This window comes from Podarcis tiliguerta (assembly GCF_965153285.1).
Source record: "Podarcis tiliguerta genome assembly, chromosome: 2".
NCBI classification, from domain to species: Eukaryota; Metazoa; Chordata; class Lepidosauria; order Squamata; family Lacertidae; genus Podarcis; species Podarcis tiliguerta.
The window spans coordinates 51,448,865-51,473,334 of NC_139535.1; the positions used below are offsets into that span (position 1 = coordinate 51,448,865).

At 39.2% G+C, this 24,470-nt stretch overlaps 1 protein-coding gene across 13 annotated transcripts in view; it reads right to left on the reverse strand.

The window, feature by feature from the left end:
• DOCK3 (dedicator of cytokinesis 3) overlaps positions 1 to 24,470 on the reverse strand; it is a 137,028-nt gene that overhangs the window by 18,316 nt on the left and 94,242 nt on the right. For 4 of the 13 annotated variants that reach the window (XM_083429280.1, XM_083429278.1, XM_083429282.1 and 1 more), the window contains exons 33-50: positions 22,976 to 23,061; positions 21,384 to 21,410; positions 21,172 to 21,267; positions 19,436 to 19,496; positions 17,325 to 17,418; positions 16,369 to 16,517; positions 15,688 to 15,774; positions 15,266 to 15,370; positions 14,446 to 14,587; positions 13,189 to 13,355; positions 12,151 to 12,237; positions 11,416 to 11,595; positions 10,144 to 10,227; positions 8,070 to 8,186; positions 6,266 to 6,387; positions 4,175 to 4,310; positions 3,318 to 3,399; positions 1,130 to 1,282 (exon numbers count right to left, since the gene is read on the reverse strand). In XM_083429280.1, coding sequence (XP_083285406.1) covers positions 1,130 to 1,282; positions 3,318 to 3,399; positions 4,175 to 4,310; positions 6,266 to 6,387; positions 8,070 to 8,186; positions 10,144 to 10,227; positions 11,416 to 11,595; positions 12,151 to 12,237; positions 13,189 to 13,355; positions 14,446 to 14,587; positions 15,266 to 15,370; positions 15,688 to 15,774; positions 16,369 to 16,517; positions 17,325 to 17,418; positions 19,436 to 19,496; positions 21,172 to 21,267; positions 21,384 to 21,410; positions 22,976 to 23,061 — 1,975 coding nt within the window. The remainder of the gene's footprint in view (positions 1 to 1,129; positions 1,283 to 3,317; positions 3,400 to 4,174; positions 4,311 to 6,265; positions 6,388 to 8,069; positions 8,187 to 10,143; positions 10,228 to 11,415; positions 11,596 to 12,150; positions 12,238 to 13,188; positions 13,356 to 14,445; positions 14,588 to 15,265; positions 15,371 to 15,687; positions 15,775 to 16,368; positions 16,518 to 17,324; positions 17,419 to 19,435; positions 19,497 to 21,171; positions 21,268 to 21,383; positions 21,411 to 22,975; positions 23,062 to 24,470) is intronic. The other 9 variants (XM_083429277.1, XM_083429284.1, XM_083429276.1 and 6 more) reach the window with 3 other exon arrangements.

A 24,470-nucleotide genomic window follows, 5' to 3' on the forward strand; every position in this document is an offset into this window, starting at 1 on the left:
ATGTATTCAGGCAGCGAACACAGCTCCTTGAAGGGTAAACTGGCCCTAAGCCTGTTAACAGCTAGCATCCAGAAGTGGACATTGTGCTCTGCTTTTATCTATGAACAAGACCAACGTTTGCAGCTAATTTGTGTGTTTATAGCTATGTAATGAAAAGGTGGAAGCTTTCACAAATACAGCTTGTACCATATTACAGCCAATGATACACTGTGTAATGTTTACCCTGATGCTCTTCTCCAAAAAGACCGTGATCAGAGCTGTGTTTGGAAATAAAATCTTAAGCATATGAATCTGACCATGTATGATATATTTATATCAACAATTGAGAAGTGGCAGTATTGGAGGATGGACTGACAGAAGTGTGTAAGTGATTCTCATATCTACAATGCTTAAAATAATATTTAAATTGGCCTTAACAATGAAGATAAATCAGCTCATTCATGGAGCAGAGCCCCGTAATGTGTCTACTAACCTCTCAAAAGGTGCTTTATGACATACTGCTGTACCAAGTTAAGAAGGCAGCATATTCCTACAAATGTTTATCATTTCAAAATGAAAATACATGTGTACGTTTTTCAGAGACAAGCTGCGAGACATTTCAGCTGATTATATTTACTTTTTGTGTTAGTTATATTTGAGTTGTACTGTTCACTGTGAACAAAACAAGCTTTGCTATATTATCCAATAGTTTATCTATAAAAACAAAACAAAAATCAGAGCCATATGAATGGGAGGCTTATCTAGATATTCAAATTATAGCTGCATCTCACTTCAGTTAGATCTCAGCTCATGAATAAGAATATAGGAGGTTTAGCTGGAAATCAGACTATTGACTGAAATCAAAGCTGCTAAAGTTTGGGCAACTCTTTTCTCATTTCCAAGACAAGCTTTGAACCCTGAAGAGTGCAAGTTAGTCATCATTCAGTAAATCGAGGTTCCAGTACAACTCCTCACATCAGTGTGGAACCTGTCACTGCCAAATAGCTGCAGTGAAACACACTGATGAACTTGGTGCACTTCCTGGCTGAAGGGTGTCTAAGTCTGCCACTAGAAGCTGGTAACTCTGTTGGCAATCTGTACAGAAAGGCCAAGGACTGTATGGGTCATGGAGACCAATCTATCCTCTCACCTCTAGAGGTGGTTCCTCCAGGACAGAGATGAGGCACATTGGTGGGGGCAGTGTGGGGAAGCCTGCACTGCTGCCGCCCGTGCTGTATCTGTTCTGTGGATAAATAGAGGGCTTCAGCCTCCAGTGTTGTCAATCCAGCACCTTTCATCAGCACTAAATTAAAAAGAATATAAATAAACATAAAAAGGATTGAAGCATATTGGCAGAGCTAGGCGTGTGAATTTTGCACTGCAGCTTGCTTTAGCGCCAATGCTTGTCAATCTCTCATTTCCATAGAATAAAACTTATTAAAGGGGGGGGGGGGAAATGTACGCAAAGAAATAAATCCCATGTTATTTTCAATACCACCAGGCTTATTTTCTGCAAAACAATTTCATCCCCGTTGAAAGTTTCACAACAATTAAATTAATAATTCACATACTGTGAAGTATCAAGAAGATTTGGGGCTTTCTTTTTCTAGTGTGCGATTCATGGAATTCCAAACAACTTCCCCATTAATTTAAGAAAATTAATTCAATTAGTTTAAGAAATTTGTCCAAGAATAAATGAAGTTTTCCAAAATGATCAGAAATGGTCAAAAACAGAAATCACATGTAGATATGACAGTGCTTGTTCAAATATATATTTGCTAACAGGAAATGATGTATTACTTATTAACTGGTTGTCCTTTAACATACATCACCTCATTTGTCTCTAAGCACTGGTAGAGATTCTAGATGCAGGAAATGCTGTTGAGAAGTCAAATGGCAGCTCAGAAAGCTGGATATCCACAGTATCACAGATACTATGAGTACTGTGCAATGATGCAAGGACCACCATACCATATTTTTCCTCCCCAAAGTGCATACGTCATAGAGATACAATTAGCAGACACAGTTGACCCTAAAGCAGTACAATCACATAACCATTTTCCTGACAACGGTCACCACCTTTACCTTCTTTATTCAGCTTTGATCACAACTGCTTTCCCACCAACCCTGGTAATTATAAAAATATACAGTACTATGCTCTTCAGCTTAGTGCAACAGATACAATAATGAAAAAGACTTCACTGAACATATGAAGCTCCCCAGCTGTCTCTACGCCATCTTTTCTGCTGTATATAAAGCTGCAGTATGCTGAGTCATATCACCCGTCTATCTAGCCCAGTGTAGTCTATTCTGATTGACAGTAACTTTCCAGGGCCTCTGGCAGACAATATTTTCCAGCCCTACATCTTGAGAATAATTTTTAATTGGAGAAGTCATGGATTTAATTTTGCACCTTCAGCATGTAAAACATTTGTTCCACACGGAGCCCCCTTCTGCCCTCTCCCTACCAGAGATCTTTTAACTATTGATAAACCTGCAACCTTTTGCACAAAAAAGTATGTGTTCTGCTACTGAGATATTGTTACTTCCATTGTATCACTACTGCCAAGGGTATTTGAGCTCTACAGAAATGGGTTCACCAAAAATAAGTGGATAGGGAAGTTCTGTTGTTCTGCAGCATACACAAACAGCAGTGCAAGTTTGTTTGAGAGTCTCTAAGGAATAATTTGGCACCCAGTTCTAGAGAGGCCACAGCTGGGGGTTGGGAGAGTCCCTGTGACTTGTGAAGAGAAGAAACAACCAACTTTGCATACTGTCTTTTAGAGAAAGGAAATACTAGGGAGTGAAAGCTATTTCAGATATTTTCTCTCTCCCTTTCTTCATTTGTAACTCAGGCAAAGAAGGCAAATTTTGTACACCTTGTTCCAAGTAAGATTCTACACTCTATGTTCCTTCATCCTGATTTCTTTTCCTTTGAGACCTGCCTGGTATTTACCTTTGTTCTCATGTGGTTGCTGTTTTCAGTGCTGTTTCTCAGACTGTTTGCTTTAGAATTGAAACAACTCGTATAAGCAGCAGAATGGATTTAAGTGAATGGGCTCAATGCCTGGGGAGCCCATTGGAAACACACAGTTAAATTGTCTTAAAATAAATTTTATACCAGAGAGAAAGTATACCACCAAACTGTTCTGAAAAGATGACACACTTAATTGGGACATTGTAGAAGACAGTCTTGAATAATTCATTGTTGCAATAATGAAGCTATCATTTATTTTAAGCAAGGAAGCAATTCAATGCACAATCTAGAATTTTAAAGGGCAAACAACATAGCAATTTGTAGAACCTTGCATGTTTCTATCTAAGTGGCTCATTCTTACCCCGTGCGCTAGGAGGTGCAGAGTTAATCATCTGGGATGGTGCAGAATGGGTAGAGCTCAGGCTTGAGGTGGAAGGACTTGCCTAGGAAAGAAAAAACAGATATTGGTGATTAGATTCTTAGGGCAGGATTCAACCAACATGTCCCACCCTGTGGAAGCCAGTGCAAGTGCTCTCACTAGTACAATGGGATTTTCACCCAGCTAACATTAAAAACTGTCTAAGCAAACTTAAATATAATTCAATAATAAAATACCTAGCATTTTAAAGTATTTCTGAGTGTGTCAAGTGTTTCATATAATATCATATAAGGAAATGAGTGTTGTTATTATTCTCATGTTGTAGATGTGGGAGGAAGGCTGAGAGAGGGTGACTTGCCTAAAGCCAGCAAGTGAGTTCATGACAGAGGTAAGATTTGATTTCCTCAGTCTGTAAGGCACTATATTATTCTAGCAATGTCTACAAGTACTGAGTAGATCTTAGTACTGACCGAGATATTAAATGCAGGGCCGTTTTACCCATAGGAGCTAGGGGTGTGGGGCACCCAGCGCCGGGCTCTCAGGAGTGCCAGGCTGAGAGTCCGGGGCCTGAAAGTTGAGTCCGGGGAAGAGCCCACCCGTCGGTCTGAGCGCCCTGGGAGGGCTCTTCTGCTGTGGGCAGCTCTGTGCTGCAAGTTCAGAGGCGACTGAGCCAGCGAGACGCTGAGGTGGCTGGCTGGCTCTGCCCTCCTGCGCACCTGGGACTGGGCAACCGGGGGGGGGGGGGTTTGGGCGCCAGGCGGGCCTTTGCATCCCGGTGCCGCAAATGCATCCTAAAATTATCTTTAACACTGCATATTCCTGATGAGTTACAGTCATACCTGCATGTGGTACATATCCTCTGCTGTTTCTCCGACAGAACTGTCTGTTAGAATAACCAGATTCCCTGTTTCACTTGATGTATGGGAAGAAAGAGAAGATGACGAGTGTCGGACTGTGCCCAGCATATTCAATGGGCTACGGAGAACAGAGAACAGTGAGATAAAATAATATTTTGTTTTAATCAGAAATATTTATTTAAAAAATGCAGAGTAATTGCATCTTGCTCACTGGAAGCTACTGTTTCGGTAGCTCAAAACATATTGAAGTAACGTGCACAGACAAGCCTTTCTGTGTCTGTACATTTTCAGTTAGATAAGGCCCATCACTATATTAAACAAGGACTTTCACATTTTGCCCAGCTGCAGAGCAAGTTAGCCATTTGTCAAGAAATGTTAGAACATATCAGAAAAACCACTTATTTTTTTAGTGCCAGAAGTCAGATTGTAAATTCACGTTGACCTAAGTGGCTGTTCCTGTGTCTCTTCTATCTATTCAAATATTTATTTCTGTAAAATATTTATATCCTGCTTTTCTACCATTTGTTCAAAATAGCTTTCAACAGCAGAGAAGAAAAACGACAATCACCTAAAATGAATAAAGAAGACAATAAACGTATACAGACTCAGTAAGCACTAATGTATAATTTAATGTCCAATTGCCATACTTTTTCATAGTTGCATCAATCTAAGATGCACATGGAACTAGTGAGCTCTCTGGCCCACACAAATTCTGCTCTTTTGGATTTGCAAATATTTGGGGAAATCAACTGCATTTTGAGGGATAGTCAAGTGTTCAACAACCACTATTTCACGACCCATGAAATTATTTATATGGTATGTTTTTCAATGCATAGTTTTAAAAATACATTTGATACAAAATGATGCCATAACAGTAGCTTACAATGAATTCCATGGCTAGAGCCACATTTCCAGGACCCTGCTTTGAGCAGGATGAAGAGGCAACTGATAAAACTGTAAAACAAGTCTGCTACCAAATTTTGATGGTTTTAAAAATACTTTTTCAGATAACACTACCGCCATTAGCAGTTTCTGTATCAGCTAATACTGGCTATTGCAACCTTTTATTAAATGAAAAATTGGTTGCAAAGAAACAGGAGAAAGGTTAGCAAATTGTAACAGCTGAAGCAACAAAGAATGGAGGCTTTTATAACCATCCTCATAAAATCATTTCCACCACAATACTTAAGGTTTAGAAATTAAAATTGCTTGAAGAACGAAAAACATTTCCACCACACAATTTCAACTGTGTGGATTTTAGCTTGTTTTCATACTTCCATGTTTCTCTTAGGTAAAAAGGTAAAGGTAAAGGTACCCCTGCCCGTATGGGCCAGTCTTGACAGACTCTAGGGTTGTGCGCCCATCTCACTCAAAGAGGCCGGGGGCCAGCGCTGTCCGAAGACACTTCCGGGTCACGTGGCCAGCGTGACATCGCTGCTCTGGCGAGCCAGAGCCGCACACGGAAACGCCGTTTACCTTCCCGCTAGTAAGCGGTCCCTATTTATCTACTTGCACCCAGGAGTGCTTTTGAACTGCTAGGTTGGCAGGCGCTGGGACCGAGCGACGGGAGCGCACCCCGCCGCGGGGATTCGAACCGCCGACCTTTCGATCAGCAAGCCCTAGGCACTGAGGCTTTAACCCACAGCGCCACCCGCGTCCCGTTTCTCTTAGGTAGGCATCCCCTAAATTTTGAAGTTGTTTCAAGTCTTTTACATATTAGCTGCTAAAGCATATTAAAGACCAACACAGAATGATCACCCTTTTACAAATGATTCGTTGCCTGGATAAGTTAATATAAAAGTGGGTTTTATTTATTCCTATAACTTTGAGTAGACCTAAAGCACCTCCCAGAATCTATACACAGTAGCTACATGAGCTACTTTGCTTTAGACATCAGTTGAAAAGACTGGTATAGAATAAGGTTATCAGACATCCCCATTTCCCGGGGACAATCCCCGCATATACAAATCAGTCCCCATACAAAATCCATTGAAGTTGAAAAGCGTCTCCGGATTCATTGAAAAAAATCTGGTAACCTTAGTATAGAAAGACCTTTCTTAGGTAGATAAATACCTGTGGCGATGCACCAACTTGATACTCTCTGGACTCATTGGACTATGTGATACAAGCATATTGCTGCGTGGTGTGCTCGTTCCTGAGCAGGCTGGACTCAGTTTATCCAAAGCAGGCAACTCCTGTAAAGTACATTCGGATGGTCATATGTTGCCTTGATAATAAGCTAATAGGATTGTGCCTTATGGTCCCCCACACAGCCCTTTCATAAACCATAGCTAGTGCTGTCTACATGAGCTAGATAACATTACCTGTTACCCTTCTTGTTGTCTGTCCCTGTACAACTAGCATCTGCTTTCAATATCACAGAATCCTGGCTTGGTATTACCGTATTTTCCCGTGTATCAGACAAGGTTTTTTTGACTCAAAAACTGCCTCAAAAAACTGGGGTCATCCAATACACACCGATAGTGGCATGGTGGGGTGGGGAGAAGTGGCATGCCTGCTAGCCAGCTGGTTGGCGGGAGCACAACTTCCCCCAATGCAGCAGCGAGTGGGAAATGATCTAGCAAGTGTTTCCCACACGCAGCTGCGTGGGGGAGAAGCTCAACAACTTTGGGCCATCTCCCCTCATTTTCTTAAAATTGAGTCTCCCAAAATATGGGGGGGGGGATCCTTATACATGGTGGCGTCTTATAGAAGGAAAAATACGGTATGTATGAACCAGAGACTGTGGTTTAAAACAAGCTCTGATTAGTTACAAAGCAGCTTCATAATCCATAGTATGAAGTACGCTTGCTTAGAAGCTGGCCAGAAATTTGTTTTAAACCACAGTTCTGTGAAAGCTGACATTCTGTAAAATTCTGAGGCTTCACTCAGGTTCCTTCCTGCTCAAACACATAGTACTACTAAGCAACAATTTAGCATAATGTGCAAGTGTAGCCCATGGCTTAATATCCTGGTTGGTTCCACTCTGGACAAAATGGGAAATGATAGCTAACTGAAGATTTTTCTGATCTGTTGCTGGCTTGTGCAAAGGGAGGAGGAAAGGAGCTGTATGCCATTAGCCTCACTCATACCTTAGCAAATGCAATCTATAAGACTTTTTCTATGTATCGTTATTGCTAATACTTTTGTCATCATCAATAATGAACCATCAATATACAGACAATAACATGCAAAAGATTTAGTTGGTAATGGTTCCCAAATCAGAAAGATGCGAAGTACACATGTCTAGCTTTGATGTAGGCTTTTATACAAAATGGATTTCTAACACTACATTATTTACTTCTCCTCTCACTGTGTACTCTGCCCTTAAGTAATGCTTAAAAGCACACATTTATTTATATCCTATTTTAAGCAAGCAACTGAAGGCAGAACTATACATTATGTACTCTGCTGTTATTCTTTTAAGGGAGTAAAAAACCCCAAAATACAGTTGCTGTGATTGCAATTTGAAGATGAAAAACTAGTACAGGGGAAGAGGGGCTTTTATCCTTTCCCCTTGTGGCAATTTCCAATTTAAAATAACCTTTTTCAAGCAAATTTTCCTTGAGGCTTTATGTTCAAATTGCATCCTCAGATTAAAAGATCCCTAATCATAACATTTCAAGCAATGTGTAGTTTTTTTGTACCCATTTTAAAAGATCATATGTGATTCAAATGATATGAGCAATCACTAGACAAATGAAAAATCCAGATGTTCATTTCCTCATATTTTTCTGGATATCTAATTTATCTTTGCTGAAGAATTCATTTTGTACTCATTCAGCATTTTCCAGTTCACATGTCTATGCCATAATGGAAGAATTCAAAATACTGCTGTGAACTGTAAAAAAAGAAAGAAAAGTGTTGATCTACTTACATGGTACAAACTGGATCGCATCATCTGGAACTGGTCAATTAGTTTCTTATGTAGAGGGCGCATCTCTGGATGTACAAACTTCTCATGTACTGCAAGACCCACTCCTAATATATGTACCTGTTAAAAATAAAATCAAAGCCTATACATGCAGCCTAAGAAAGACTGCAAAATAATGTTCTATATACCACTCATTCACTGAAGGGTAACTGTCTCTAAATACTTGTAGCTTAGTTTAGCTAAATCATTCATGCTCACTAAATCTATTTTCAGATTACAGCAGGAAACATTAGAGAGCATGTAGCTGATTGCCTAACAACCACTCATATGATTCCTGGCCACCTCTTCCTGCAAATGTCGTAATAGCAAGAATGTGAATTTGAAGTGATGGCAGTTGTGGCTAGACTAGAGTTGCCATACATCCATAATTCCCTTGACATAGCTGGGATTCAGCTGTCAGAAACAGTGTTGGAAGGGTAGATTTTGGCAAATTCCCTTTAAAATAGCTCAAATTTTGTTGTTGTTGAGATCATGCAAAAAATCAAGATCTCAACAACTGTTGTGTCCAGATTTTCACTTTTTGAAATATGGCAACCCTAAGCTAGACCAAGAGAACTGGCAGGTATCAATGACGTTTTTCAAAATCAATCATCAATACTTACAATTTTGTTTTACATTTTTCTAAGTTGGATCCCCCCCTTTTCCTTTAATTATCCTTTTATTATCCTTCGTGATCCACCATGGGAACCTTTTTTTTTTTAGCCAAAAGGCAGTATAGAATTAATCATAACATTTCACATAACACCATCTAGCACTATGGACTCTTTTCTCAAACAGGGTAAGGTGTCCAAGCTTTGCCAGACCAATTTTGTAGACCACAAGGATCCAGGCACTTTCAGTGCTGTGTGATTTTCACATATACTGTAACTAGTGAGAAAGAAAGAAAGAAAGAAAGAAAGAAAGAAAGAAAGAAAGAAAGAACTTTGTGTACAAGCATAAATTATCGCTCTGGTGAGCGATAATGAGTTAAACTTTTCCCCAGGTATCTGACTGCTAGCTAGAGGGTTCCACTGGCACTCACCTAAAGGGTGTTTCTATTTGCGAGTCAGGATACATCCACATGGAAGTTGTCTCTGCCTACCGCTAAAAGCAGGAAACGCTAAGCTAAGAGGAAATCTGATCCTCTTCCTGCTTGTTCCAGTTTATTTTTAAAAACACTGTAATTGTTAAATCTGGTTTTTGTTATGTAGTAAAGCTCCTTGATTGAGCTTAACTTACACAGAGAAGAAATAATTACAGGAAAGAGAAAAAAAGTTATTATACGCCCTGGGTATCAGACCCCCGGGGTGGGTGTGCTCTTCTCAGATTCGCTTAAACGGAGATGATTGGGATTCAACTTGTGTCACACCACACATGTAAATTAAGTGTTCTGCCACTGAGCCGCAACCTTTCCACCAAGATAGACTTATTTATTTTCCTTGAATTAACACCTAGAGTAGGCATCCAGTTCTAATCATCATACCGACTGCTTTGGAACTAGTGTTCTGCCAGTGAAAATAATTACAAAAGGCCACTACCATGTTAAGCTTTTGCATAAAGTAAGATTGTGGGAGCAATGTGGACCAGACACTGATCATGAAAATTTTTAAAATTTGCCCTAGTTTGGATAAAATACTTTAATGGAGTGAAGGAAGGAAAAATGACTGAAAACACCAGAATTTTTACTTTTAAATATTTTACATGGAAACGGATGTATTCAGAATCTACCTGTAGACTAACTTAGGTTTCTCTTTTCATTTTAGGTCAGTGAAATGTTAAGTCCTGGAAAAAAGTCTTAGAAGACAAATTTACATTGAGCACAATGTAAACTTCTTCATCTTAAACACTGAATTAGTGTGCAGTAGTAATCATGTCTATTGAGAAGTAAGTCCTATTGAATTCAGTGGGGTTTATTCCCAAATTAAGTAGTGTAAGCATTGTAGCCTAAGCCTATGGAATCTCTGTTACTGGATATATGGTTGAGGAAATAAAATGTTATTACAATACTATTCCTTCATCTTTAAAAGTTTGGGGATACCTGTTCATGCATCAGCTCTTTCAGCTGCGTGATTTTTTCTGCATCTCCTGGGTGAGTAGTAATATAATCTCTATCGAAGAAAGCCTGGGGAAAGAAGACATTTTTTCCCCATTTAGAAATTCAATAAAAAGTTTCTTAATAACCACAAGAAAGAAAAGAAAAGAGCCTAATAGAAACATAGGGTGCTCTATCACCAAGAAACATAGAAACACCATTTACTTAATCTCCTCTAGTATTCTAGAATATACATGCAGCCACAGCACCTTTTTAATGGCCTAGGCAATTCATTTTCAGACTTGGGATTCACTTCTACCTGCAACATGGGACCCATTTAAAACATTTCACCATGTATGGTTGCCTTCCTATTTTCTCTGTTCTCCCTCCCCTCCCGCTCTCCTCCTTCCCTTTTCTACCCTGTTTCATACTTTGTCTTCTCTTCTTATATTAGCATAACAGAAAACAAAAAAAGTAGTTGTTATGCTGTTGGTGCAATCCTCCTTAGGAGCATGGGTTCAGAACTCAACAGTGCAGACGAATGGCAAAAACAATTCCTTCTTATACAAAGTAATTGCTGTTGAGTAGTGCTGGGAAGACCTTTCCAGGACCTTAAAATAAACCTGACCTAACATAATCACTGCATCACTCTTAGACCATGTCTTGAATTTTTTATACTTTCTGTTATTTGTTTATCTTCAGCAGCTGTGGGAAATGAGAAACATCGGAAATTAATAATATAAAAGGTGAAGTGTGTTTCTTGGGGCTGCATGGCGCAGATGACCCAGAAATGTAGGTCAACATATTTTGTAAATGTACTTTTAGCAACATACATTTTTAACTAGTATCTGCCAACCAAACTGTAGAGCAGGTCCCTTTAAGCCAATGCTTTTGCTGAAATTTAGTGAAGACAAAGATAATTCTTATATATATATATATTTAAAATAAATGTTCAGCATTAGTAAAGGAATGAATTTCAGGGCTATCTAAGGCATCACTCACTATATTAGCTTCCTAAAATTCAGTATTTTCAGTATTTTACATTATGACCACTTGCTTATGCAGAATGTTCACACCCCCAACATAAAATGTTCGTGGCTGTCTAGATCAGAATGCAGACCAACAGTTAGGCACAATTTTAATAAAATTCCATCTCGTAAAGAAAATTGGACACAATTTCTTATGCTCTTTCAGATTTTAAAATTCAATGCAACTGAAAAAAATGGTACTGCGAAGAGCTGCTAACAACAAAACAAAACAGAGTCAACCTTCATTTACCTCCTGATAGCGTGCTATGCCACCATTCACAGCAGCATCAATTACTCCATTCAGGCACATACTGAGCAGGTTGATATTCCCATGCATCTGTTTGTGTTGGTACTGGCTTATCAGCGTCCTTAGCTCCTGGTTTTTGTTCTCCACTACTTGAATGGCATTTTCCAAAGGGCTGACTTCAACCTGCAAGACAGCAGAGTCCACTTCAATACCATCAACATTCCTGTACTGTAAGGTTTTGTTAAGAGCATGCATGTTTTAGTTTTTCTTTCTTGGTGGAGCCCTGGGCAGGGTCCTTCTCTTGGTACAGGCCTTAGGGCTGAGTGTGCCACACAGCTCTCCAGAAGCTAGTATCGTCTCATGTATGAGAGCAGTAGAGAGCTACGTTGAGAAGGCAGCCAAATCTCTTGTGTGTTGCATGAAGAGCAGAACCAAAGGTGGACTGCAAACTGAGCCCTCCCCATATTAACCACTTCAAAGTCCATTACACATCCATGTGACATATGTCACTGATTTGCAGCATGGGTGTTTAAACCAGCTGTCCAGCCACTACAATATCTAACATACTGACTGTGAACAGCTGACAGGCCCTCTTTGAACACGTGGTACTGCTATTCTGATTGTAGCAGTAAGATACATAACATACATGTTTAACCCATAGAGATGCCAATAGGCAGAAAGTTGCCTATTCTTTTCATTTTAGCTAGCCATTCACTCCTTAAGTATAATACATGTTACCAGTTCTCTTCTCTCCACTTCAAACCACCGAGAGATGCCAGGTAAACTGTGAGTCAGGGTTAGAGTTGTGCGTTCAATCCATAAACTCTGCAAACCAAGAAAAGTAACAATATATAGAAAATGCAAAATCCATTGGCCACATTCAGACAATCATATCTCAGCTCAACAAACTAGGAACTAAATGAACATTTGGCTGCCTATGCAACTTTTTCACTCCACCCTTTCTGCAAGTTGGCAAACAAACCAGGCAGTCTTCCATTAATTATAGTTTCCCATTTTTCTGGAAACCAGAAAACCATGGTTAATGGTTTCAGGATATTAAACTAACGTCATGTTGTGGCTTAATTTTCTAAAATTAATATCAGGTGGTTCAACCAAAATTGGGAAATGATAGTTAATGGAAGACTTCCACATTTGTTTGGTCACTCACAAGAAGGGAGGATGAAGGATGAAACAACTAAGAGAAAAAGTGATTCCCAAGCATACAATATTCTTAACATACTGGACTCGATAAAGTCCATGGTTTAAGCAGTTTAATATACTGGAGGAAAACATAAAAAACCATTCCATTCCAATGCTACTTTTTTTAAAAACAACAGTATGAAACCTTTCATTTTTTAGCGTTTCAAGCAGCTGCTCCTGGGCCTATTTTTATTAGCCACTTTAAAAGCTCCTATTTAGGTTGCTTCCAAGAAAAGGTAGAATTTTGTTGTGCAGGGGAGAACAGTACACAGGCTGGAGAACACAACATGGATTATGTTTCTTCTGCAGAACACAGAAGTATACTCATGAATATACTTTAGTACATTTTGAATCATTTAAAGCACAATTTCATGCATGTCTACTCCATGTAGTTCAGCAAGGTTTATTTCCAATAAGAAATGCATAGGATTGAATTATTTGGTTTTATCAACTTTCAAAGTTTTTCCCCCTAATATTCTTTTTGACACAGGACTCATTTAGATTTAGCAAGTGCTTCATATAGGGGTCAATGTATCCAGTATAAAGACAATGCTGCCATATTACGGAGAATTCAACCTTAAATTCATTTTCCTTGTCTTTTGGGCCTTTATGGAAAGGTCTGTCATAGCGGAACTTCCTGATGTTGTTAACTCTATAAAAGCTCTTTATGCGATCGGGGACACGGTCCATTTGCAGCACATCAATATTATCTGGAATGGGAGTCACTGCATAGATCTGCAAATCTGCAACACAGTCCAGTCAAAGAAAAAAACAAACAAACACATAGGCACCAAAGAAGAGCATCCAGGTAAGTCTCATTTATGACACTAGCAGCAGATACAAATTACAGACCCTTGTTTCATATCCTTTAAATATATTTTAAAGTGATGCTTATACCTTATGATGCAGGGAAGGCCCAATTGCCAGCAATTTTCTATGATGGAAATTCATGCAGCTGTTGAATATGTCAAAATTACCGTTTGTTTCTTATATTTATATTGTGGTCTCCTATGGCTTTAAGGAATAAAGTTTCACTCATTTATCTAGCTGTTTGAATCACATCATTTTAGCAGTTATGTAAATCTGTAACATGTGACTGCTGTTAATGTACCATTACCAACTTATCAAGGCCAATATTATATGAAATTCAAGATCCATTTTCTTTCCATGCCTTGGTGCTTCAAAGCAGAGGAATTAGTGGCTCCATTAAGGAACATGGGGCTGCAAAAAGGTAGAAAATCAAAATGATGTATTGTTTTTAAAAATTATTTAAAGACATTAACTATCTTGCAATTAAACAATTTCAGTTTGGGTCCCTCATACTATGACACTAATCTTGCAGCCGGTTTCTTAACTGGAACTGTGAATTGCTGTTCATGTTATGCTCTGAACTCCTTACCTCATCTCTAATTTGTTTTTAATATTACAGTAATATCACAGAGCACAAATCTACACTGTTTTCTAAAACTATTCCTCTTCAAGAAGAACTTGTTGTTGCTTTGTGTACCTGAATGAAGATAGGCTAATTCATGTGACAACCTCTAAAGTTTTTTTTTAAAAAAATTCCCCATCATGAACTAGGGGAAAGTTGACAAAGGTAGCAGTCCAGCTTTATGGGTGTCCCTCATTTCACTGGAATGCTCCTCTGTAATCTAGTGCTCGCACAACTCAACTAACAATTACTATCTTTGATTTTCATTCAATGATGATGAAAAGAAACACTTCTGTGCTTAATTTTTCTCAACATCTGAAAGGGAAACGGTGAACAAGATCAACATTCCGATGTCTATTTGTAGCTGCTTTATTAACATCATAAACTTTGATAAAGGATACACTGGGCATCACATTGCAAGATGCTATCATCTGGGTGGTTTGGATGCTGCATTGCAATGGCTTGTGGGAATTCACTGAGCATTCTTTGCTGGAAGGCCTCCAATCTCTCATAGTCATGGCCTCGGCAAACATACTCTTTGTTCTACAAAGGAAAGAAAGAAGCGTGGAAGCCAATAAATCCCTACCACGCCATCTTAGCTTTCTTTTCATTGTAGGTAACAGAAAATTATTTGAAAATAATACTCTTGTGTGACGTTATGGTAAACCAAAGCATTGAGAGATCCAGAAAAAAAATGTTTAAGTGCCATTGTTTTATTTAAAGGATTTCAACCCTGGCCCTAATCATCACTCATCTCAGGTTAAGTTACGTATAATAATGTTAAACAACATAACAGCATCAACAATAAAATCTAATATACACTTCAGGGAGGTCAACTAAAGACTCATTCAGACTTCCTTTTGTGCTGCTTTCTAGGCATAGGTCCACATATATAAAAATAAATAAATAAATAAATAAATAAATAAATAAATAAATAAATAAAAAAAATACTGACCTATACCCGTAGGTCTCAGGGCAGTTCACAGGATAAAGCTCTGTGTGCAAGTGCTCCCCCTCCCCCAACACTTTCATTGTGAAAACCTGTTCTTTACCGCTGCATTGAAGCAAACAGCAATCTGCTTTGATACTAAACTGAGCAAAAACCTAGCAGATATTTCCTACTTGTCAACAAATAAATAAGAATCAGCTGTACACAAAACTCCTTTATTTGTAAATTGCAAGTATAATTCATACATTAATGCAAATGTTGAATGGGCTTACCCGAAGGAAGAAGGGAAATTTCCTTCCATAAAAGCCAACTCTGAAAAATTCAGGCTCCAACCGTTGCTGTTCCATTATATTATCATAATAGGTAGCTTCCATTTTCTGTGAAAAGAAATTTAAAAAAACATACTGGAAGTGCAATTACCGTTACAACAGGAATAACCATCTGAAAACACTTTGGTATCATTTGGTGCTGTCCATCAAAGATTTTCTAAACACATTAAGAGGTAAACTATGATCCTGTGAAACACCAAAATTATTAGTCACGTATACTAGGAATATAAATATATAGAGGACCCTGTTTTTTCACAGGAAAGATGCTGTGTGCAAGTACTTTTCATTTAAACCACCTGAACATTAGAGTGCAATCTTGCTTACTGTAAAATTATTAAATACAAATCAATATAATTTCCACCTACCCGAATCCAGCTGAGGCTTTGATAATCATATAAGCTTTCATACTGAATAGCAAGCTCTCTGCACAATGGGATTCCAAATTCCCAGCTCTGAAACAGGAAAGCGAAAAACTCAGGCCAAGTTGGATTTTCAGACAGACAAGACTTACAACTCAATAGTTGAAAACTTTAATAGTTTGTGACCCCAAGGATTGAATATAAAGGTAAAGGTACCCCTGCCCGTACGGGCCAGTCTTGACAGACTCTAGGGTTGCGCGCCCATCTCGCTTAAGAGGCCGGGGGCCAGCGCTGTCCGCAGACACTTCCGGGTCACGTGGCCAGCGTGACAAGCTGCATCTGGCGAATCAGCGCAGCACACGGAACACCGTTTACCTTCCTGCTAGTAAGCGGTCCCTATTTATCTACTTGCACCCGAAGGTGCTTTCGAACTGCTAGGTTGGCAGGCGCTGGGACCGAGTGATGGGAGCGCACCCCGCCGCGGGGATTCGAACCGCCGACCTTTCGATCGGCAAGTCCTAGGCGCTGAGGCTTTTACCCACAGCGCCACCCGCGTCCCTAATTGAATATAGACACACACAAAAGGTGGTGGTGGGGGAGTCAGGCATTTTCTATACCATCTACTTCTACCCATAGGCCAAAAGTAACAGTGAAACTACAGAAAAATTAGCATTATTTTGTGCATACCTTCCCTTTATTAAAATAGTGGATAATTTTTCGGCAAAGGTTTTCTTTACGCTGCCACTCTGTCTGAGAAGGGTAGTGCAGGAACTCTCGAAGAGGCCTCTCTTCCCACTGAAGCAGCTCACAGTATAAGAGCAATGTAAAGGCAGCCTCTATCAAAATAGCAAAGGAATAAACAGTGAACAAAAATGTTCAAATGCATTTCAGTTCAAACACAATATTATGCACGTGATCATGACCACTGCAAGAAAACAAGTTCAGTAAAAAATTCTAATCCTCAGCACATCAAAGAGCCTGATTCTAAGAAATGCGAATCAATGAATTCATTGTCATGAAAGTAATTAACTCCCAAATTAACATGTAAGTCTTGAACTAATATAAATCACGTATTGCCTTATTTATCTATTGCTTTTTCATATTGTTATCATTTAATTATCTTGATTAACGTTATGAAATCTTCACCATTCTCAATTATTTAAGAAACTAAATATAGTATTAAATTAGCAGGATCCGTACAAATGGTGCTCATTGTTGAACATATTGCTTACTTCTGTGCTACACGTTTTTATGTAGATACGATGGTGATTTAAATGAATGAAAAGGACAATCAGTTCAAAAGGGCTTACAGAATTCAGAACTGTAGCATTTTCCAAAGCCATCAAAGCACCCTTTGAAAACATGATACACATGCTGTACACTTTTGATTTTAACTCCCTTACTCACTCATACAGGATCTGCTATAGTAAGAAAAGTTAATACTGGTCACTGTGATGTTGTTCAAGTAACAGTAGCATGTTATTATATTCATATGCCATGTGACCAAGGCTTGATTTAAATATTTGCAATTTAAAATATTACTTAACTTCTTTTCTAAGTGCAATTAAACCACAAAGGATTTAAAATACATATTTAAATATGACAATAGAGAATATTTGAAGAAAGCTTCCTTCCATACTTACCTGTGTAGTTTTCAGCCTGCAAGTGCATATCACACAACTTGTGGATGTAGCGAATATACATTTCTTCCTTATTAATTTCAGATTTATAAAAGTTCTAATGGAAATAAAAACAATTCAGAAAACCACTTTCATTGTTTAGTATATCTTTAGAGATCTAAGCAGCTATCACTCTGGCTACATAGTGCTATACCATGTTTTAGCTTGGTGAGCGTTGAGCTTATGTGCCAGTCCTCCCACCATATAATCTACTTTCATGAATTAGGGGACAACACCAACATCTTCCCACGTTCAGTTCTGAATAATCCACAGTTAAGTTTGAATTTGATACACTGTGATTTATTGTGACTGTACAAAGGATTGGAAATCAAGGCAGGATCCTGGTTTGTTCAAACTAACCACTGCTAAAATTAACCAGTTTACCTAGTTCAGATGTGATGAAAAATTGCTAATCATTCAAAACCAAAAGTGGATGTTTTCAGTGTCCTTCTGCTGCACAGGAAGTGTTAGGAATAAATTCTTCACGAAACAGATTAATAGTTCCTGGAAACTTTATAAAGCATTCCAGAAGTTTCTTCAATGTGTGGGAGTGGCACTCCAGGCTTAATTGGTGTCAGGTGGACATGCAATTAAAAGGAGGAAGTTGAGTTTGCAATTTGAGGCACGAGGAAAGCACACATATGCTGTTAGTACGCATGCTTACAGTTAGTTTGGATGTATGGTAAAGTGTGCTGCTGATACTATGAGTTTACAGTATCAGGACTGTTTATTACTAGACTGAAAGTATACCGTGATGAAGAGAGGAAGGAGGACTGTAAATAGTTTGTAGATAGTAGTAAAAGAAAATGTTTGTATAACCAAATGCTTGCATAAAGTAATTCTTGATTGTGCATTCGAGTGTGACTACAGTTCTTGTTGTCTGCCGCAAGGGAAACTCTGCTAGACACTTTGGGATGTGGTTGGTAACCTCTAATAGAAAGGGAGCATGTGCATGCCCAAGGCCTGCTGTGACGTGTTCTCATAATGCTAAATCATGGTGTAGTGTTATATCTGAACTGAAGTTTCATTGAAAAAGTACTCTAAGATTTACAATTTTCAGGGGATTAAATGCTAATCTTAGCTCAGTGTAAAATCTAAATTATTCCCATTGTGTTGCTTCTTCTAAAATGTGAAGGCATGGTGAAGACTCAGGTTTTTACCATATATTCTGAACTAGGGCATTAAGGATGTTACACTGGGACTCATATTGTATACTTGAGCCGGGGAGTGAGTGGGCAAGAGATTTGCAAGGATCAACAAATTCCTAATAAGCCAGTAAATGCTATTTTTCTAATTACACTCTTGTTACACTTCCATCAAGGATCATAAGGTATTTTTGTTGCATGCACCTTATATGGGCCTCTAATCTATGACCAGCCTGCTCTCTGGCAGCATAGAGGCAGGGTCACAGAAGGAAATCCTAGGCAGATGTAGCCAACATGATGCCCTCCATATGTTGCAACTCCCATCATCCCTCATCATTGGTTACGCTGGCTAGGGATGATGGAAGTTGTAGTCTACCAACATCTGGAGGGTACCACATTGGCAACCCCAGTCCCAGCACGTGCGAGTTACTTTTCGCCTAGGCATTTGATTTGCAGAAGTACTAATTCCATGACTATGAACAAGTGATTCAAGCACATGCCCTGAGAGAGCATGGCAACATTTTGTGAATGTAAACCAAAACATTCCAGAGAAAATCTGTTTTGTAGTTCTAGATCCAAAAATCTCTGATCACATTTCTCTGGCGGGAATCAAAGAAACACAAGCAATTGATAAGTAAGAATTAAACTTGTGACTACTACTGGCTCAAAATCATTTAAAGTCAGATGTTACGTTCACTTTCTCAAGAAGGCATCACATGCAAAGCACATATTGACTAGTCTATGTCAGTAGTTTCACACAACCACCTGAACATTACACTGAAGCAATCTTATTTATTTTTTGAAACAAAGGCAGGTAGTTGTTCTTCAGTAATTCTCTGCTGGATAATTCAGCAATTTTCTGCATTGCTACTTTAAAACATGAAAAAAGAATTATTTTAGAATGAACAACAAAAGCAAAATAAAACTCACCATAAGGTTAACAGTGCAACCAATTTTCTTGTTCTCTGTTTCATCTCCTTTCATACAGTCCCTAAAAAAAGACAACAGTCATATTTCAAAATTTATGTTTGGGGAAAACGGATAAAGTTTAAGACAAGGGAGAGCTGGGAGATATACAACCAAATTTTATTATTATTATTATTAACTTATTACATTCATATCTTTCCTTCCTTCCATGAAAGAACTCAAGGCAGTCAACACAGGGTTCTCAGGTGATCACCAATTCAGACACTAACCCTACCTATGCCTTCTAGCTTCAGAATGATTGGCTACAAGATAATGCCATGTTCATAAAGTGCTCTGAAATGGCAAGGCAGTGCTTCAGGAGAGATGAAAAACTTCATTGTGTTCTCCAATTTTTTTTTGTTTTTGTTTAAAAGATTATAAAAGTATTCATTTAATACAATAAAGAACCAGCTATTGTAGAAAATACTAAAAAGTGACAACTTCTTGCCTTGTTATGGACTGACCTTTTTATGGCATCAATTACAAATGACAATAGATCAGCAAATAAACCACAATGAACTGTTGGATGAATGGAGGGGCTGAGAAGGGGGACAGAGACCAGAAATCTAGGCTTCTTCCCCAGGAGGTAATCAGCTCCTCCACTCAGAATATATAAGTACCCACTCTGCCCACAGCCACCACAACTGAAGAAGCATTAGCATAGCTCTGGCCATGCTTCAAACCAGGGGTGGTAGGCACTATAGGAACAGGATGATGAATGTGTGAGAGAGGGTGATGAGAAAACAGAGTAGAGGCCAAGTGATGGGAGCAACCCTTCTGCCTCTGGATGCGCCTGACTACAGTTGAAGCAGGAGTCCCAGAGACTTCCTCTCCTCCACCTGTACTGGTGGTAGGCTGTCAGAGTGTGGAAGCTGCTTTCCACCTGGGGGGTGGAGGGGCCTGTAGGGTGTGGGCTGATGCGACAAGAGTGGGAGGAATTAGAGGTGGAGGTGCATCCAGCATTATCTCCCATGGAGAGACACATCCCTCTAGATCAGGCATGGCCAAACTTGGCCCTCCAGATGTTTTTGGCCTACAACTCCCATCATCCCTAGCTAACAGGACCAGTGGTCAGGGATGACGGGAATTGTAGTCCCAAGACATTTGGAGGGCCAAGTTTGGCCATGCCTGCTCTAGATGTAGCACTTGCCTTCAGACCAGGAATTGCCATAACAGCAGATATTCTCATAAGTAGCTTGGGATCTCCGCCTCTGCTGAAAAGCTTGGTGGATAGCCAGGAAAACTTGTTGGGACAACTTCACAGCTCACATGCCATCTTGGAATTCTTGATACTAAACTTGGACTTGTGACCTCTAGTCCTGGGATCCCACCAAACCAATCTCCCTCCCCTGGGCTCTTTGCATTGGGTCAGGACAACAGGGCTTCAATTCCAGTTCTTAACTGACATTCGGGTGTCCCCACCCTATGACTGCCTGAAGGGAACATTGATGTTGGTGTTACCCCCTTTGAGGATGACCCTACTGCACATGGTAGAATTTGTTATCAGCAAGGCTAGGCTCTGGACTATGTCCACACTCCAGAGGTACTCGCTTAGCCAGCAATTAAACAGTACCCCAATAGTAAAAAGAAAACTTAACTGCAGGCAAAAATCATGAAAAAAACAATCAGGCAGAGTATCACACAGATGAAGTCAGACAGAAAAACATAAAACACCCAGGAAAGTTAAATAATCACATTACCTGTAGTCAAGGAGACGTTCCATCAGACGAGTAACTGATGTAACAAAAGAAACACCAGTTTCTCTCCAAGTCTCTTGTTCAATCTTTTCCAGCAGGCTGTATGGAATGAAAGTGTATAAGATTTCCTTGGGAATATTATAAAGCTTCAACAGCCCCAGGAGCCATTTTAATATCAAAGTCACTTCCACATCGAACTTGAATAATTATCTTACCTGGGGTAGGGCCCAAAGAGCTGGGTTCTGATCCATGTTGCATGAAGCAAAGACAAGGAGAGTACTGAATTAAGATGATAAGATATCACTACTTCATACCAAGGAAGTACTATGCCAAGAGTAGTGTCTGCCCCTATTCTGCTGCTAGTTGATTAAAAAATGGGCACACTATTGACAATGTAATCCCATACATACAATCCCAAACATACATATACAAATATTTCTTTTTCTCAAGCAATGTCTTGGTTCTAATCTTGAGTAAACCATTTCCATATCTGTTGCAAATTTTTCTGCTGATGTAACACACTTGTGGAGGTCCATTTGTGTTTTAGCTCTAAGAGGTACAAGAAGACACACAGAAGATTTTCTTCTGTTTGGAATCTTTTCTAAAATTGAAAGATATACTCCTTCTCTTCCAAAAAAGAAACCACATACTTTTTCTTTTCTTGATCTGCAATTCCTCAACGGCCCAGTTTGCATATAACATTATGCCAAACTATGGCATAGCATGAATGAGCAAACATGCAAGCAGACATTATGGCCACTCCTTTCCTGTTTCAGCTGCCATTGTACTACCTATGGCTTAGTGTTACATATTGCTTTGATTTTTCCTAAAATGAAAGGCTCTATGGAAATAATTTTATAAAATAAATATATCCATCCAGAATAGTCCATGCGCTGGTTATCTCCTGCTTGGACTACTGCAATGCGCTCTACATGGGGCTACCTTTGAAGGTAACTTGGAAACTACAACAAATCCAGAATGCAGTTTAGGAGCGGCTACCAGGACCATATAACACAAGTCTTAAAGGATCTACACTAGCTCCCAGTACATTTCTGAGCACAATTCAAAGTGTTGGTGCTGACCTTTAAATCCCTAAGCAGCATTGGCCTTGTATACCTGAAGGAGCGTCTTCAGCCCCATCAATCAGCCTGGACACTGAGGTCCAGCTCCGAGGCCTTCTGGCAGTTCCCTCACTGTGAGAAGGGAACTAGGCAGAGGGCCTTCTTGGTAGTGGCACTCACCCTGTGGAATGCCCTTCCATCAGATTTCAAGGAGATCAATAGCTATACAACTTTTAGAAGACATCTGAAGGCAGACCTGTACAGTGTTTTTTAATGTTTGATGTTTTATTATGCTTTTATAATTGATGGAAGCTGCCCAGTGTGCCTGGGGCAACCAAATAATAAAATTATTATTCATGTCAATCTGGTCTCCCCCAGCCAATGCTCAAATCTTGGTTGCAGTCCATGGTTTGTCTGGAGGAAGACAAATCACCAGCTCAGGTTTAGATGTAACACTAAGCAAAGTCAGTCCCTTCTGGCCAAAAGCTACAGATACTACCCACTGTGGAGTGGCACCTGAAGTTACAAAGATAAAACCTCAGAAATAATGGACAAATCCAGCCATCTATTATGCAAATGTAATTCAAAATAGGTTAATCTCTTTGAAAAAAAGAGATATAAAAAATAGTTTATGAGATGGAATACGATCTCTTTGTTAATTTCATATATATGCCTTATTTTGATTTTCACTCTAACACTCTATGGGTTTGTAAAAGGTTTCCTGTAACATTAAAAGTAAGGCTTACAGCAGACTGAAGAGCTCCCGATAGTTCTCGTCTCCTTTTCCTTCCGATACCAAGCTGTCAAGCTTATCAATCAATTCTGCTTCCACCTGTATTAGAGAGGAAGAAATTGTAAGACAGTAGCTGCCTTTATATATTCCAAACATCAAGGAGGCTGTGAAAATTATATTTTATGGTTCATCTCTTATGCTCTGCAGGAAGCCTGCTTTTATGAAAGGATGGATGATTTCTGACTTCATATAAAAACATTTCCAAAGCAGCACTGACCTAATTTAAATGTAGTAAAACAATAGCTCAACCTGGAGAATAACTTGCCTCATTTGTCTCTAACACTGTCACACCACAGTATTCAAGGTCTTTTTGACTGAGTCAAAAGTAACATGGGCTTGTTTTATTTTTGTAACCCTGTCTTCTTCCCTGGGCTGCTTTTTTATTTATTTATCTCTTGGTAGAACAAGTGAGGACTTAAAATAAATAAATCTATGGAACATTTATTCTACTGCTTTATACTATCTGCTAGCAATAGAAGACAAATGCTCTGAAAGTAACCCAATCCTTGCCATCATTTGTTAGCTAGATGTTTCCCTTCACCATTTCCAAGGTACCTTCCCATAACATTAGTGAAAATTAAAGGGATATACTAAAGCTCAGGATCCCGCTAGACCAGGCTTCCTCAACCTCGGCCCTCCAGATGTTTTGAGACTACAATTCCCAGCATCCCTGACCACTGGTACTGCTAGCAAGGGATAATGGGAGTTGTAGGCCAAAAACATCTGGAGGGCTGAGGTTGAGGAAGCCTGCTCTAGACACTCAGTTTCTTCTATGAAAATATTATGCATCTGTCCGGAGTATTGTTGCGTTCATTAAAACTCTTTTACTATTTCTGGCAAACTACAATTTCATCAAACCCCTAACTATAGCTTCACAAACAATTTTCAGTGGGGTAAGCAGCTCTTTTGATTTCATAGTCCACGAGATGCCCTGTGGCATCGCTTACAAGGCCCATCAAAAGTCCTTCTCACATTATCCTGCGTTATTTGGAACTGCCTGCCAATAACTTGCTTTTTCCAGGCACCCACACACTTTTCCAGGACTCCTGTAATTCTTTCCCCCTGTCCTAGCAGGACTATATGTGCCCCTTCTCATTATACAGGAACAAGGGTTATCATGAGATGTCTGAGAGAAATGGTGAAAAAACACCTGGAAAGTCTCTATATGTGATCCACTTTCCTTATGAAATTTTATTTTGTTCTTCAGCAAGTTTGGTGGTATTCTTTTTCCTGTAATTGTTTTTATGCGCAACAAGCAATAATAACAACAATAAAGAGAAAGATCAAAGCAGGAAAGGAAAGATACGAGGAGAGAGGCAGAAGTGCTAGTATTCCAAAAACAGCATTATAATTCCAAGCAGTTGTCCTTGATAAGTATATTATTCAAGAATATTTTTTCCAAATGAGTCCATGCAAAGAGGGCAGCTGCCAATCATGTTCTTTTGCCT